Raw genomic sequence first — 18,297 nt, forward strand, 5'->3', positions numbered from 1 at the left:
AAAACCCACACATTGTCATGCCTCAAACTACTTTTTATTTGCAACTACATGATTTCACACAATTCTTCTAAATAATGACATAAAATAGATTTCCTCGTGTATAAATAACTTATTCTCCATAAAGTAAATGCTCAAAGGTGCTAGAACACATTGCCCACTCCTACAGTGTTTCTGTATCCAACAGAGTCAATGCACAATATATAAATACTCAAGTCCAATATTAAAAACTTAGGCACTTGACTAACTGTAATAAAGTTTCTTAAACTATTTCAATATATCTAAAGTCCATATATATATATATATACACACACACACATACATACATATATATATATATGTATATACTATTTTTAAGAAAGATTATTCTCAGTAGCTTTTCTATAAAAATAAGTTTGATGGTTTGGTCCATCTAACTTTACTACAAGTATGACCTTTTAGCGTAATAATAAGGTATAGTCTTCCTTTCTACCCATGTGACAATCAGCACAATCAAAATGAGCTAATGTGGCGCTAACATGTGAGGATTAATCCAGTGATTCCGGTCACAGTGCATCCCAGGAGGAGGTACCCATGTCACTGGAATTGGGCGGTATGGCTTATTCTTTCTTCCTGGATTTGGGTAACCAAATGGAACAGGAGCAGGGTAGTGAGTCTGATGGCCATTCCCTCGGTACGTTCCTGGTTTTTTTCTGGGCAGTGGGTGCCACATTGGAAGAGGCGGGAATATCAGTTCTGAAATCTGGCGGAAAGAGAAAAGTGTAAGTATATTCAAAGGAAAAAGATCTACTTTCTCAGTAGGGATTCAGTAGTTTCAGGCCACTCACTAAACACAAACCTAGCACTCACCTTAAGAGGAGGTTCTGCACTAAGCAGCACCTATGGTTATGTTTAAATATGTTAAGAAAAACATCTCATGAACAGCTTATGTGTATTTCCTAAGTGAAGAAAAAATCTAAATAAATGAAGAAAAAAAAAAATCTTCCAAGCATCAAAGATGCAAACATAGAATGAATGCTAACTCCTAAGGGCACAACAGGTTTTGGGGTACTAGGGAAGTTTCTATACTTATTTAGGCAAAAAGTCACTAAGGGAGCTTTGAAGCACAAATTTTCATGCCCCAGTCAAGGCCTACGAAAAAAATAATGAAGTCTCAGAAGCAGGCCAAGTATTTTGACAAAGTTTTCCAGATCATTCTGCGGGAGCCTGCTGGGGTCCAGCAATCTTAAAACTACACTGTAAGTCAGGTAGGGGACATCAACGTCACATTATTTAAATTCTCATCAGTAGTTTTAGAATTCTTTGCTTAGAACACTACGCATTGTCAGTTTCAGTCTCTGGTTCTACTCTGTTGTTCCAAGTGTCAGGTGTTCTCTTTAAGATTCTGTAGAGGGGGGCTGGAGAGATGGCTCTGGCCGCTCTTCCAAAGGACCAGAGTTCAATTCCCAGCACCCACATGGCAGCTCACAACTGTCTGTAATCCAGTTCCAAGGGCAAGAAGACAGTGATGCACATAAAAAAAAAAAAAAAAAAAAAAAAAAAAAAAGATTCTGTAGAGGATTTAATTCAGATGATGCGATGATACGAACCTTTTGAAAAGGAAATGCTATGTTTGTACCTAGGAACACATCTATATACATCTGAAGGTTTTTACATTTGGCTTTCAGGATGTATGTTTTCATTTTCTTAATACTTAGGAGGACAAATAAGATCCAACACCCTTTTATGTGCCTACTGGCCATCTACAATTTTGCACAGTTTATAACTTCTGCCTATTTCTTGATGAGATTATTTGTATTTTACTACTATCATTACTACTATTATTACTATTGCAATGTTGACTCTAGAACCTAGGGCCTTGTGCATACTAGGGTGTACCAATGAGGTGTATTCCCAGTTCCCTTCTCCAGTTTTTATTTTGAGATAGGCTCTCACTTGCCCAAGCTTGCTGTGACCTTGTGATCTTCCTGTTGTTCCACCAGGCCTATTGATTTTTTTGGAGTGTTTTTTTGTTTTTTAAGTATATTCTGAAAACAAGTCCTTAACACATGGGCATAATGATAATATACTTTCTGTGATTTTGTCATGCATTTTCTAATGTTTTCTTTTGGTGACTAAAAATGTTTAGTTTTGATTAAAAGTTAATTCTTCTTTTGTGACCCTTGGGAGACATTTTCAAGGCAATTCTCCATATTTCTTTATATATATAAAACATTAAAAAATTAGCTGTCTTACATGTAGAGCATTTGAGCATCCCAAATCCTTTTTTGGGAGGAGTGGGAGAGGGGTGTTTTGCTACTAAGCAGCACTTAGACCCATGTTACCCTTTTTCTTCCTTATTTTAGGACCCATTCAAGACCTTTCATCTTAATTGTTCTGGTCTTCTGTTATGAGAGTGGTTAGTGGGGTAAATGTATAAAAGTGAATTATTTTGGAGTTTCTATTTTGTTCCAATGATATATTTTATACCCTTAAACTATCAGTAATCCTGATGCATAGAATAACTTTATACTCATGGCAATCCTCAAATTTCTTTAAGAACTTAGAATTAATATTGTTAATTAACAGAAGTGGACTTTGGGGTTTTTGATTAAGTTCATAGATGAACTTGAGAAAGATTGAGAGCTCACTCTAGGAGTATTTTCTAGAAATACTGTAAGACCCTCTCCCCACAGGAACTATGAATGTTTGTGTCTTTACCAATTATTCCTCTTTTAGATTCTTTTTATTTTTCTTTTTTTGGGGGTGGTTTTCAAAACCAGGTTTCTCTGTGTAACCCTGGCTATTTTTTGTAGACAAGGTTGGCCTCGAACTTACAGAGAATATACCTGTCTGTGCCTCAGAAGTGCTGGGATTAAAGGTGTGCACCACCATGCCTCGCCTTGTTTAGATTCTTATCATCAAAATAAATAATTTGAAGATGAATCATCAATCATAGCTGGTATATTTTCATTATACCTATATGTTAATGACTTGTTTCTAGACTATACTTTAAAAACTACTCTAATTACCAAACCAAACCAAACAACAAGAAAACCATTAATATCAGAATCAAGATAAACAGACAGAAAGGTTATAAAGCACAACTCTATTGACTTTCTACACAGGGCTTAGACAAGAATTTTTTTTTCCCTCTGCGACATGTTTATCAAAAAAGCATGTAAGATACCTTAATTTTCACATCTATTATTCTAATATTATTTTGAGCTGGGGAAAAAATAAATGCCAATTGGTTTAAAAGAAAATGTAAATAGATTTTAAACTTAAAGGTCAATTTACTTACAAAGAATTAAGAGCAGTCAGTGGGACTCATATTCTTGCTTGAATTGAGTTGAAATCATCACATTTAGAGTTCCAGAAAATTCAACAAAGGTAATTTGTAATGTGTGACAACATATGGAGAGAAAAATGACCTAAATATTTATGGCATAGACTTGAAAAATCTGAAAGCAACTACTTTTCGAAACAAGCCTACTGATGAACACTCCATGGAATGGCACAAAAGAGGGGGCTGGAAAGAGAGGGAAGAATTCACACTTCTACTATTTTTTTTTTTTTTTGGTTTTTCGAGACAGGGTTTCTCTGTGTAGCCTTGGCCATCCTGGACTCACTTTGTAGACCAGGCTGGCCTCGAACTCACAGCGATCCGCCTGCTTCTGCCTCCCGAGTGCTGGGATTAAAGGCATGTGCCACCACGCCCGGCTCACTTCTACTATTTTATATTGTTAAATATTTATTGTCTTTATTTGCAAGGTTTTGTTTGTTTGTTTGGTTGGTTTGGTTTTTCAAGACAGGGTTTCTCTCTGTAGCCTTGGTTGTCCTGGAGTTGCTTTGTAGACCAGGCTAGCCTTGAGCTCAAGCAATCCACCTGCCTCTGCCACCCTTTGTGCTAGGATTAAAGGGTGTAGCACTGTGAGCAGCTTTTTCTTGTCATTTTAATAAATTAGTTTTTAAGAAGAGTTTTGCTGAATGTGGTTGCACATGCCTTTAGTCCTAGTACCCAGGAAGCAGAGGAGGTAGGTGGATCTCTGTGAGTCCAAGATCAGTCTGATCTACGTAGTCCGCTCTGGCCCACTTAGGATACACAGTGAGACCTTCCCTCAAAAGAAAACAGTTTTACAAAAAGGAAGACATATACATCTAATATGCAGTAATGTTTATAACTACTCTTCCTGTCAATCCAAGGAAAGACAAAAAGTGTTTTGTTAAATAATATTTCTAATCAAATTTCTAGAAAGTAATTAAATGGCTCTTAATACACGGATATAATCTGTAATGTAAACACATTTGCTCTAAGATACTTCCACGGTTAGAACAACAGGGGACGAGCTAAAGAAAGAAACAAAACTAGCCAAAATGTAATTCAGTAAAATTTCTCTTTAATAATAAAAAAAGGGAAGAGTAAAATTAACCTAAAGAAATAAGTATTTAAAGACTAAAAAGTTACTGTTGCTTGTATAACAAAAAGGTTGGGAAAGCACCTAAATCCGCATGCGGTGTGTACCAAGGCAGACCTCAAGGGGTTCATGTTGTGAGGCCTAAAGTCCCTATAAGACTATCTAAGACCAAGAAATATACCAGTAGGACTTATGGTGGTCCCACGTGTGCCAAATGTGTCACTGACAGGATCAAGAGGGCTTTCTTTGAGGAGCAGAAAATTGCTGTCAAAGTGTTGGAGGCATAAGCAGAGTCAGAAAGCAAAATAAGTATGCAGCTTTTTAAAGTAGTAAAAGTCAAGGCTTGGTGAAAAAAAAATGTACACACACACACACACATATATATATTTTATCCTAGTCACCGAGGAATAGATTGCACTTTTAATAAAGTGACTCAGAATGCCAATTTGAACTTCAGAGAAGCAGCTTTCCATTACTGTAAGAGGAAAGAGCTGAGATGCAGACTATTCTACAGGATCCCCAGGCAGCATCTGTGAGACGAGCTGTCCTGTAATCTGCTCCTGCCCGCTAACAGGATGTGTTGTGTGTTTACCTGGTACACAGGGCTTGGTGCTGCAGTCACTGGACTTGGTTTCACTTCCACTTCCTTGCTTGTTTCCTCATCTGAAGAGGAGGATCCTGAATGATAATCAGAGGTCACCTTATCAAGAGCCCTGCTAACTTTCTTGGAGATCTCATCCTTGTTCTCATCCTCATTTTCAAAGCTGGCAACGATGAATGCATTGTTTTTCTCTCCATACCTAGGTATCCATAAAAAACATACTAATCATGTAAAAAGCAAGACATGTTTATAAAAACAATTAAGCAGGTCTGGTCATGCCACTGTTCCAAGGCAATAAAGGAACTATCCCAGAACTGGACTGTGCACATTTACTATCCACAGCACAAGTAGGTTGTAATTTTCTTACAGCTACTCTATTGAAGTACAAACAAGAGTGGCTACTTTCTTCTCTACTGACTTCAAATAAAAAATGGTTCGGTACATCACAAATGATGTACCTTTTGATTATGTTTTGTGTGTATCAGTGACATTTTTCTTTACAGTAAGAGTTTTCTAATGTATTTCTAAATGGTTACTATCCAAAATCAGCTGGAAATATCCACCTTATTTACAGACAAAAGACTTCTGACAATTACTGAGACTACAGGGAAGAATGACGAGGATGGCAAAGGACTTTTGCTTCAATTATGTTACTGAAATTTCTAGGAAAACTGATCAATTTTTAAAACAGATATGTACATACAAAACTAAAAACCACCACCAAAATACTTCAATCCATACCTACACTATATAAAAATCAACTGAAAACGGATCGTAGGGCTAAATATCAAAGCTCTATAAAATGTTCCTTGAGAGCCTTCCTTCTTCCTCACCCACAAAAAGCAACTTTCAATACTCATGAAGTAGAAGACAATGTAGCTGGTGAGATGGCTCAACAGATAAGGCACTTGCCACCAAGTCTGACGACCTACCTTCAATCCCTGGGACACATATGAGTGGGGGTGCCGGGGTTGACTCTCTAAAGTAGTCCTAAGCTCCCAAACACATACTGTGACATACAACATACACACAAATTTGAAAATGTAATTTAAAAGACATTCCAGTTAAAATAGGCAAGACTTAAACATACTAATATACATAAACACACACAGGACAAATAACTACTCTAAAAGACACCTTCTATCATTGATCACTAGGAAAAATACACAAATTTAAACCATGATACTTATTAGAATGGCTAAAAATTTTAAGGTAGTATTACCAACGATCAGAAACAGGAACTTGTTTATCATGGTATTAAGAAGTCAAGTATGGTCGTGCATACCTGTTATCCCAGCACTCCGGAGGCAGAGACAGGCAGACAGCTCTGAGTTTGAGGGCAGCCTGGTCTACAAAGCGAGTCCAGAACAGCCAAGGCTACATAGAGAAACCCTGTTCTTGAAAAGAAAACAACAACAATAATTATATTTTTAAGAGGCAAGTCGTAGGTCGAGATAGGAGAACCATGAGTCTTGAAGCTAGTGTGACCAAATGCAAACCACCTAATCTCTTTCAGTCTTAGTTTCCTATCCAGTGGATAAGGAATCCAGAGGTACTCTCAACTTCAGAGCCATCTATGTGGCTCAACCCAGCAATTCTTAACTCAAAATGCCTAGCACTTTGAGTGAGTTACGCATAACATAGAATACATGTAGTATATCTTCATCTTTGTCCACTAATAGGAGTTAAAAGTGAGGGAAAATAGAAGGCAGGGAACATACTAGAAAACAAACCACTTTATTTGTAGGAATAAAAATTTAAAACAAAGGCAGGTATACAATAATGGAAGGATCTGCTGTATTAACTCTGATCTCCTTGATAATAAATTAGTTTGCACATCTCTGCCTTTGTAGTGCTTTGGGATGAAGGCTTCATGTTAAATGGCTACTGACTATATTACTGAAATATTAAGAATATAAGATTTAATAATAGACAACTTTTAAACTTTCCATTCTCAATGATGTATTGCTAAAACATCAAGGCTAACTTAGTTACTATGAAACAAACCACTTTACCTAATGTTCCTTTAAAAAAACACTGTAGACATTACAAAAAAGTTGTGAAATAATATTGAACAGATTAAGATGTCAACTATTCTTAGAGTTTCTATAGTCTATATGACAGGGAAGAATGTTCTATCTAAATACATCTCAAGTTTTATTACAGCACTGTGGTCTCAAATATACCAATGGCTTATTTTTTAAAGTTTGTACTGTGGGTGTGTACATATTGAATGCTGTTATCCTTGAATGCCAGAAGCATCCTAAGTTCGGTTGTGAGCTACCCTACACGTGTGCTACATGCTCTTAGTAATTTCTTCAGTCACTGTTTTTGAAGATGGAATGATATTTCTCAATTACATATAGTAGACTATATCAGCATTGTTCTAATTTCCAGAATAGTTATCTTTTAAATTTGGGCTGAAAACCACCTTTCCTTACCTCAGCGCTCTCTATTTATTTACATAGCTATGGCTATGGTGATATACAGTGTGTAGAGAGGAAGAAGTTGGTAATGGCTGCTAATTGCCTCACATCACACAACTTACACAGTGCTATGAGAAGATGTTGTTTATAGTACAATCAGGTTAGGAGGGTGAGGATCTGCCCATTCCAATGAAAACCTTTATAAGAAGCCCTGTAAGAATTCTATCTCAGAGGCAGGTAGATCTCTGTGAATTTGAGGCCAGCCAGGGCAACAGAGAGGCCTTGCCTTTTAAAAACAAAAACGAAACCAAACCAAACAAAAAAGAGGATGATGACGATGAAGAGGAGGAGGAAGAAATGATGATGATGATGTATGGGTCGGAGATGGCTCAGCAGTTAAGATCACTTGGTGCTCTTCCAGAGAACTTGGGTTCAATTCCCAGGACCCACAGGCTTAAAATTATCTGTGTTTCCAGTTCCAAGGTCCCATTGTCCTGTTCTGGCTGTCTCAGGCACCAGACGTGCACAAGGTGCACAAACAGATATTCAGGCAAAACACAGATACACAATGTATCTTGTGTGAGAAGTATGTCTAGTATTTAGGATGTATAATGGAAAGACACTGAAAGAAACAACAAGCCATTAAGAAGCCCAAATACTGGGGTTTATGCCAGTCACACACAGGATCCTGCACAGCTCAAAACCCTAAAGTTTGCAACCTCTGATATTAGAAGTAAGATTATTGCCAATAAATCTCTAAGTGATTCTATATCAGTACTGACTCAAACCACAAGTATTTAAAAAGATCGGGAGGATTGGATTCATCACAGTAGCACTGTGATAGTCACTTCTTTATTTCTTGTAAACTGAGGTTTTCAGCAGGATTTCAATGGATAAAGTCCTCTAAGTTTAACACTAAAGTAACACTGAGTTGGATTTTAAAAATGATTTATTTATCTTTATTTTTTTCTTTTCTTTATTTCATTATTTATTAATTTATAAATAAAAATATTTATATTTTTTTTTTGAGAATGTTTGACTTTTTTTTTTTTTTTTTTAAGATTTATTTTTATGTATGTAAGTGCTCTATCTGCATGTACACCTGCATGCCAGAAGAGGGCATCAGGTAAATTATAGGTGGTTGTGAGTAACAGTGTGGTTGCTGAGAATTGAACTCAAGAATAGACAGTGCTCTTAACCACTGACTGAGCCATCTCTGCAGCTCCCTTATTTATATCTCTTTATTTATCTTTAATTTTTATTGGTGCTTTCCCTAAACATAAATCTGTGTGTGTTGCATCTCTAGGAACTAGTGCTACAGACAGATGTGACTTGTCATGTGGATGCTGGGAATTGAACCCAGGTTCTCTGAAAGAGCTCCCAGTGTCTTTGGTTTGGTTTATTTTTTCAAGACAGGGTTTCTCTGTGTAATCTTCATTGTTTTGGTTGGACTTACTTTGGAGACCAGGCTGGCCTTGAACTCACAGAGATCTGCCTGCTTCTGCCTCCCTGAGTGCTGGGATTAAAGGCCTGTGCACTGCCACGCCTGAGTGTAGCCAGTGTTCTTAACCAACTGAGCCATCTCTCCAGCCAAACACTGAACACAATCTAAAAATGTTTTGACTATCTCTGATCAAAATTCAACATAGCTTAGTCTTCTTTTTTCTTCAAACAAAACAAAAACATTGAAGAAGTTCCACTTTCATAAACCTGTGCCTCCCCACAAAACTTCCTAAAGTAAAAATACCTTTATATTAAGTGCTGGCAAATCAAGCTCATCAGGGGTTTTCCTGGTAAAATTTAGAAGACTATGCATGGGTTTTGTGTGTTTGAGCATTACTTATCTTCATTACAGATGAAGTTAAAGGCTGTGACCATCTCTGTAGTATACAGCTAGATTCATTAAAAAAAAAAAAAAAAAAAAAAAAGCAACTTCACTGTAATCAATAGAGGAGCCAAGAGAATTGCACCCTCAAAACAAAGAGAAGTTCTTTGGGAGTTCATGCTATGTTTATCCTGTTTCTTCTTCCTGGTGAAAACATCTTCCCTATCTTGTTACCTAGTGACAACCTTCAACCTTCACACAGCAGCTCAAGTAACACCCACACAATTGTCTTTTTCTCTGTGTCACCTTCACCTCTATTTTGTAGATTTCTACTTTGGTACAAATAATACTATGTGGTAACTTGCTTACTGTTTCACCTCCCTTACTACCCTGTGAACTATGTAAAAAAGTCTGCCTTAATTTTTGAAAACCCACAAGTGCCTAAGATACATAATGTTTTTATTAGAAGCATTTCTATTATGAAAATGCAACAAAGCTACCTAAAAACAGAAATAAGAGGCAGAGATGGAGACCAACTAAAGGCCACCATGCTGCTTTATTTGGAATCAGCTTCTCATAATTTGAAGAAAGCCGTGTGTCACATGAATAAAGGACTAGGCACGTAAGTTTTACATTCTCTCTCTTGGTGTACAATAAAATCCTTGGCAAAGTTCTAGGAAAATGTGCTTCTGAGTGTTTCATGGGATAAAATATTCACCAGCTCTTCACCATCGCTTTAAGGGGGTAATTTTATAAACCTCTTCTGAGAACACCAAACCGCCAGCTCCTTGCTATAGACTCGGGAAATTTGGTAAAATCAGTTCAGCTGCTAAACATGAAGACTCACCGGCAGCACACCTCGCATGGATCCACCCACAGTGTAAGTTCCTTTGGCAAGCCCAGGTCACTGTACAAGATGCAGCTGTTCTCACAGGCTTTCAGGACATCGGGATCAACTCTCTGAAATTTATTGACACGAATGCATCTACAACAAAACAGAGTTAGATTAATAGCTGTAATTGAACCTCTACCATAAATGGAGATTTCTAAGTGTGAAATTCAGGCAAGAAAGGCAACATGAAGGCTGCTTAGCCTGGTCAAATCAGAAGATACATGTGTGAGCACAGAGTAATTATCCATTCCCTAATTTATCAGAGACTACTAACCTGTACATATACATCAAATAAGCAGAGAGAGCAAGATGCATACTTAGACCTCTTGACAATTTTGGGGGCTCGGGGAACAACTGACAGAGACTATCAACTATACTGTGCTATTTAGGATGTAGTGGATATAGTTGAGCGGTACTGCAATTGTCTTGAGTTTCTATTTGCCTGGCTTCAGTCTCAAGCACTCAATAATAAGAGTGATAAGTCTGTAACCAACAATACTTCTCAACCAGTGTTGCAATTACTGGTATACTGCTAATGTGATATTTCGTTTTTAAAGTTACATTGTTTCATTAGCTCATTTTAATCTTCATTGGAAAAAGTTCTCATAAGACAATAACTAGAGCCAGGCAGTGGTGGCGCACGCCCTTAATCCCAGCACTCAGGAGGCAGAGGCAGGCAGATCTCTGGGATTTTAAGGTCAGCCTGGTCTCCAAAGTGAGTCTAGGACACCTAAGGGTACATAGAGAAATCCTGTCTCGAAAAACCAAAAAAAAAAAAAAAAAAAAAAAAAAGGGGGGGGGGAGACAACTAATAATGTTTCTAAAATATAGTAATTCTTTTTAACCATGTACTATGCAATAGGCAGTTCCCTATTAACTTTTCTTTCATGAGCTACATATTATTTTCACCTTATAAGGGAGAAAGGAGGCAGTCCAGCAACATGTCCGTTATCACAGACCTGTGAATCTAGACGTCAAATCCAGGCCATCCACTCCAAAGTTCATGTACAGTTTAGAAATAATGTGCTTGCCTAATGTGTACAATCATCTTTAGATCTACAGCATACAAAACCCTTGCTTAACAAAGCTCAGCCACAGTTCCCTCTCATTTCTTAATGGCAGTAGTAAATTTTAGCAAAATCAAAGTAAAAATTATTTTTACTGTATATAAAATATTTATTGCATAAAAAGTATATATACGATGTCCTTGAGCTCTTGACCTACCCTACAGATTCTAATGTTATATAGGGTAATTCAATTCCAACGCATCACACCCATCAAAAGCGGTTACAACCGTGGAGCTCTTCATTTTTTACACATCATATTTACCATGAGAGCATTCAAGACACTAACCCTTAAAGTCAGATATGTAACTTAATTTATTTTTGCTACTTTAGAAATATGCTGGCTCACAGAAATATGCTGGCTTTTTAAAACCCTACATACTGAAACTACTTTTCTATTAACTGTTCTTCAAATGCAAGAGTATAAAAGTTGCATGTAAACAGTACTTTACTTAACGCTGATAGTTCTTTTAATTTTTTTGCAATTATAACATGTAAGAGACTTCTGTATTCATCCGTACTTGTCTGCATTTCTGATTATGTTTCCAGATAAGACTCTGAGACTTAATGTTCAAAATATGCATATGTTTTACAGATCTTATAATGCCAAACTGTCTTCTACAAATACCACATTTGTATGAAATTGTTTCCAATCTACCAAAGTCTAATAGATTTTTACTTAAAAAAAAAAAAAAAAAAAAAAGTTCAAAATGACTCAGTGATAATTCTGATCACATGCTAATTTAGTCTATTTGACTTTTTGTCAAGGTTTTAAAATGAATGAAAAAGAAATGGTATGCTCCCTGACCTTGCTGTGTTTACTTGACAGTGCTTGTTTTTCAGTAGCTTGGCACTTCCAAAAGGTCTACCCAACATGACTTAGACATGTGTAAAAAGCCTCAATACTTCTAACTCACAAAAGCTGTTCACTACTAAAAATGAAGATGTACAGGGAAAAAAAAGGCAGTTAAATGAGAAGCTAAAAAACTACTTAAGCCTAAACTAACAGCTACCTATATACTTATATTCATAATACTGACTGACTTACTGGAATATTTTGGGTAAAAATTATGAAAAAATACAAAAATTACCTTGGTTTATTCCTTGTCTTTAGAATATTACACCTCAACAGGTTTTAAGCAAATGAGAAACAACAAAATTATATTTCTACTTCAATCTTAGATTTCTCAAACAGTCCTATACTTTTAGGTGCTAAACAAACAAAAAATCTTTTTCTAATAAAGCAGAGAAGTATTATGTAACAAACAGCAGCGATAACAGCATGTACAAATAAAACAATTTCTGTAGCTGTCACAAGTTAACCAGTGTTTCATGTTAAATTTGGAGGCACGTCTACCATTCCGATTTTAGTATGACAGCTAGCTTAGGAAATGGCTTCTTTGGCTTCTCAGTAGATATATCTGTACCAAAGTGAGAATGTCAGGGCATGCATTGTTTTTTTTAATCCAGCTTAGAGTCTGCTTTCCTCTAACAGCATGCTGTTCTTTAAGTTACAAGTCAAAATACAGGTCAGCTGCAGTCCTCTCTTCCTTCTAAGTGCAGAATCTGTGGTGTGTACAAGCTCATGAAAATCTGGAGTCATTCAAGGCTTGATTTTAAACTCCACAAGCCAGTATTTACCTACCATTTGAGTTACATAGTTGAGTTACCTTCAACTGGCTTACACCACAAAGAAGACCTCGTAAATAACATCATCACTCTAAAGGCCAAGAACATGTTAGTTAGTCTAATTATCTTTTTCTGTTTGGTTTTTGAGACAGAGTCTTTCTACATAGCTCTGAGTGTCATGGAACTCACTACGTAAACCAGGAAGCCTCAAAAATCACAGAAATCCTCCAGCCGCTGCCCCCAGAGTGCAAGAACTAAAGGCTCATGCCAGTATGCATGCCTGGCTCTGCCTGTTATTTTACTTTATCATGGTCTCTTCTCTGGCTTTTTGAGACACGGTTTTATCTATATAGCCCTGGCTGTCCTGGAACTCACTCTGAAAACCTGGTTGGCCTCAAATGTAGCAATCTGCCTGCCTCTGCCTCCTGAGTGCTGGGACTAAAGGTGTGCACTACTGCCCTCTTCAAAACAACATGCAGCATGGACATTACCTTTAGACACAAAAGGACTACTTCCCTCAACAATTAATTACCACATTCATTTTGGAGAAATTAGTATCCTCAAGATGTCTGAAAAACTCTAAGAACCACAATAACAACAAACGCACTTCAGTAGGAGGCAGACGACTCACAAGAAACTAAATGGTGAGTTACAGCTCTGGCTTCAAGGCTAAACTGCAGGACTCCATCAACAAGTAGTTGTACTTTAAAATGAACAAGAAGATAATACCATGCAGGGTTTTGTGTTTGTACATAAAAATCACAATAGGCATGTTCTAAACATCCTTCACCCCACTGGCCTTATAAAGCCATTACACAAACCAATCTTCACTTAGTCCAATTCAACTGGCCAGTCTAATTCTTTACCTGTACGCCTGTCCTTTTGATGGTTTTTCTGGATACCAGTGATTTTTATATTTCTCTTGAAGTATCTGAGTCAACTTCTCCGCAAACCTCTCAACTGCTTCTTTTTTCAATTTATCATGTTTTCGAACCAGCCTTGTGAAAAAGAAGACAACAGCAGCAATTTCGTTCTTCATTTTTCCCTGTAAAAAATAAAAAGTTTTCTTAAAAAACAAACACAGATCCAAACAAGGGCAACAACAAAAACTTCATACACACACATAAAAACTAGAAAATAAAAGTTGGGTAAAATATGCCGCCTTCCAGCTGACCCCGAATTCCTTTCAGTTTTATTTGGTATTTCATCGCCTCTAATTATCACTAATGGTTTTTAGTCCTCAGAGATCTATTAGGTACTACCCCTGGGATTCTTACTACTTTGCTTTAAGTAGTTCAGGGAAGAGCACACTGTGCCGCTCTAAAACAAAATCAGACGCCACTCAAAAGGAACCATTGTAATAACTACTACACAGGTTTTTACTAAATAAGTCAAATTCTAACTAAAATTTAAAATTCTGTGAAAGGAGTTGAAATTTAAAAGAGAATTTTAAAACCTAGCACTGAGGGCTGGAAAGATGGCTCCACTTGCTACTCTCGCCAGGATTTCGGTTTAGTTCCCATAACCCACATGGTAGTTGATAACCACCTGTAACTGCAGTTCCAGCGGGCCCGCCTCTGATCTGTAAGGGCACCAGGCACACATGCGGTGGCCATACACACAGGCAGGCTGAACACTCATACATATAGAAAGTAAAAATTTAAAAAAAGAAATCTTTAAAATCTAGTACTGTAGCTCCACTTTGGAGAAATTTTGCAGTTCTCCCAAAAGGTTAAACAGCTATGACATTCTACTAATTCTACTAGCTATGAGCCCAAGAGATCCAAACCATATTTCTTAACACAAAAACGTGTACAGTTATGTCCATGCAGCTTTATTCATACCAGCCATAAAGTAGAAGCACTTCAAATGAGCGATGAATGGACAAATGAAGAATGCTATACATCAACACAGAATTGGCAATTACAAGGAACGAAGAAGTAACAACTGCTACAAGGCAGGAGAACCTTAAACACAGCACGCAAAGGCAAAGAGGCAACACACAATACCACATACTGAGATTTCCTTCATATACAATGTAAAGAACAGGTAAATCTATACAGGTAGAAAACTGACTGGGTAGCCTAGAGGTAGGAAGAGTGTAGGAACAGGAGGATAAATTCTAGTAAGTCCAAGGTTATTTTTCTAAAACTGAGTACTGTCCTAGCTTTTCAACTCCACTATACTGAGCAGTTAATTGTTTATTTTAAATGGATGAATTGTATATGTCAGTTATACATCAATTAAACTGTTACACATTAAGTTTTTCAGCCCTGAACTTTTTGTACATACTTTTTCCTAAAAAGCTAAGACAAAAAGTAGTGATTATTAAAACACATTCAACAGAACATCAATTCAAGATCACTCAGAGAAAAATTAAATGAAATAATTAGTTACATTTTGGAACTGTATACAAGGACTCTTTTTTTTTTTTTTTTTTTGGTTTTTTGAGACAGGGTTTCTCTGTGTAGCCTTGGCCATCCTGGACTCACTTTGTAGACCAGGCTGGCCTCAAACTCACAGCGATCCACCTGCCTCTGCCTCCCGAGTGCTGGGATTAAAGGCGTGCGCCACCACGCCTGGCTCTCAAAGGACTCTTAAAATAGAAAAATCTGATTTATCATTGATTAATCTACAAAGCCTGTTCAGGGGTTGTTTTGAATATATATGTTTTGAGATGATCTCATTCATTTGGCTGATGAAACTTGGAGATATTCAAATGCAGCATTTATTAAGTAATGTCATCTTTCTGGATGCCACTGACAAGCCCAACTGTATTGATTGTTAACAGTGAACTAGCTTAACAATAGTCTGTTCTTACCAAAAAGAAGAGAGAGAGGGGGAGAGGGGGAGAGGGAGAGAGGGAGACACCTGTTTTGTTTTGTTTAGCTTTCTTTTCTCAAACTGCTCTTTTAAGTTTCTTGTCTAATGTAATTTCTTTACTTTGTGTGCAAATTCCAAGAAGGGACCTCACTGTGAAACAAATTCTATATAGTTATCTGAGATTTGTCCTGGCAGCCGTACGTACTCACTCTGATCCTGGATAGGAAGATACCTAAACTTTCCTCTTACGAGTCTTAGAATGCCAAATTCACCTTCTACTGCTATTAAGGCGGGCTGAACTCTCACTCTACAACAGGGACTTCCGTCTACCGCAAGTGCTATGCAACCTTCCTCCACCTGAAAAGGCGTTGAGGCGTTTCCCACTTTATGTAGCCTCACATATACTACCCATAGCACCTTACGCCGGGACAGAAAGCTCACTGGAATTGAATACACAATCTGGGAAGAAAGTTGCCAATGGAACTGCATAAGCTCGTCTTTAAACAAAATAAAAAGACTCACACTAAAGAAATGTACCGCACTTCCTAGATCATTCTCAGTCATCAATTCGGCCAGTATGTGCTACACAACAGTTTGGGGATTTGCCTTTGTTTGCTAAATTTCATATCAAAAAATAAAGGAAGGAAAGAACCACTTAGTGGTTGCTTTTGGTTTGTAACAGAAGATGAGTCACACGGACTTATTTATTTTTCTGTTTGAAGGAATGATGACTGGAAATAGCTGAAAAATTAACCCTCTCTTTTCGGTGTTCCAGGAGTACCCAAGGCAAAAAGAAGGAGGTCTAAAGTGCGGGAGGAGGGGGGATCATCACAGGGGGCACCCATTAGACCTTAGGCGTCTAGTGCCACCCACAATCCCCCCCAAAGCTCCCATTTTAAACACCGCTTGGTGACGTCACCCCGGGACCTAGTCACCGCGGGCGACTGCTCCTCAACTTCTACTTTGTTCCACAAGCCCGGTCTTCTAAGAGTTTATAACTTCGTAGTTCTCCCTTCCCTGGTAACGGAGAGCTAGTCGCAATTCCTAGAAACGCGTGTTTCCCCAGGTGGACGCGGCCAAGGTGGAGGGGGCGGCAAGCGTGGTCTCCGCAAGAGGCCCTCACCGCCCGGGGCGGCGTTGGCCAGCGGGATCCAGATGCGGCCGGATCGAGGCTCGGGTGGAGAGCCCCGACAATCTAAAGAGGACGACGGCCTGCGCGCCGGGTCCAACCTGTGCAAGCCCGCTCACCCCCAGCCCGCCGCGCGCCGGCCCGACGCCGGCTGTCGCCTACCCGGAGGCGGTAGGCGACGTGGCACGCGCCCGAGGAGGCGTCGCCTCCCCACCGAGGACCCGTGGCCGCCGCGCATCCCCCCGGCCGCTTCGCTTTCGACGTGGCGGCGGGCGCGTCCCAACCTCCCTCCCCGATGCCCTGAGGCCCCCACCGCGTCCGCCCGATCCTAGGCCGGCTCCCTTCCCCGCCGCCGCGCCCACCCACCCCCCCATCCCTCCCCGCCAGGGCCTCTCTCCTCACCGCCGCCGCTCCGGGGCTGGTGCACCCTCGCCGGCCGCGACCGCGTTCCGTGGCCGGGGAGCCGAGCGCGAGCGCAGCTGCTGCGTCGTCGGGCCGCCGCGGCCGCCGAGCGCGCGCCGACCAGACAGACTGGCGGACGGCGGAACGCGCGGCCGGGAGAGCGAGCGCGGTCCCGACGCAGCGCGCGGGGGGCTCGAGGCCCGGAAGAGGGGAGGGGCGATGGCTGGGAGTGGCCCGGCCGCCGCTCGGGACCAATGCGTGCGCCCCGGGGGCGGGGCTTCCCTCGGACCCGCCTACCACAGCGGGTACGCGTGGCCGGTTCCTGACTCCGACCGCGCGCAGGGCATGGGCTCCGACGGCGGAGCTGGCACGTGGCTGCAGGGCTTCCAGCGGGAGCCCCGAGGGCCTCACCTCCCGTGGAGGGGCTGGCGGGAAACATCCTCCGCGCTCTTCGGCCTCTCCTCCTCCCGCGGGGCTTTCTCCCTTGGTTGGGCCCGCCTTCCTGCTGCCTGAGGGCAAGTTCGTGCCGGATCTCCACTTAGCTTCCGTGGGAAGCTTAGATCTGCAGAGGTGAGGTTGACGTTGACGGACTAGCTCCTCCTTCCTGCCTTGAAATCACTACCTGGCTCCCATGTGTCCGTGAGATAGCTTGTGTAAAACTCTTACCTGGGCGCTTTGCTGGCAGAGCGGGTGTCTCCAGCTGAACATAGCGACCTCCTGTTGAGTACTGTTTCTGTCAGCACTGACTAAAGAACAGCCCCATGGATGGCCCAGTGGATGAGTGGCTGGCCAGGCTTCTATTTCCGAGACACTTTTTTTTTTTTTTTGGGACACAGGGTTTCTCTGTGTAGCCTTGGTGTCCCGGACTTGCTTTGTAGACCAGGCTAGCCTCGAACTCACAGCGATCCACCTGCCTCTGCCTCCCGAGTGCTGGGATTAAAGGCGTGCACCACCACACCCGGCACTTCTGAGACACTTCTAACTCAAGGGCTTCCCAGGAATAAAGCTTAAGCCTTGACTAAACACACAAGAAAAGGGAACATAAACTTTCCAAAGGAAGGAAAAATCTGTCCATCCCTTAGGCTAAACTGGCAGTGAGGTGTTAGTGTGAA

The 18,297-nt window shown here is 40.0% G+C and overlaps 1 protein-coding gene across 1 annotated transcript; it reads right to left on the reverse strand.

Annotated features, from left to right (window-relative positions):
- Positions 1-2: 2 nt before the first annotated feature.
- Btg3 (BTG anti-proliferation factor 3) lies at positions 3-17,323 on the reverse strand. Its single transcript, XM_051150152.1, has 5 exons — positions 17,186-17,323; positions 13,698-13,876; positions 10,094-10,231; positions 4,987-5,194; positions 3-739 (listed from the first exon to the last, which is right to left on the reverse strand). Exons 2-5 carry the CDS (start codon positions 13,868-13,870, stop codon positions 500-502), a joined length of 759 nt encoding a protein of 252 aa, XP_051006109.1. The 5' UTR covers positions 13,871-13,876; positions 17,186-17,323; the 3' UTR covers positions 3-499.
- Positions 17,324-18,297: the final 974 nt, after the last annotated feature.

The sequence above is a fragment of the Acomys russatus genome, chromosome 8 (assembly GCF_903995435.1).
Source record: "Acomys russatus chromosome 8, mAcoRus1.1, whole genome shotgun sequence".
In the NCBI taxonomy this organism is placed as follows: domain Eukaryota; kingdom Metazoa; phylum Chordata; class Mammalia; order Rodentia; family Muridae; genus Acomys; species Acomys russatus.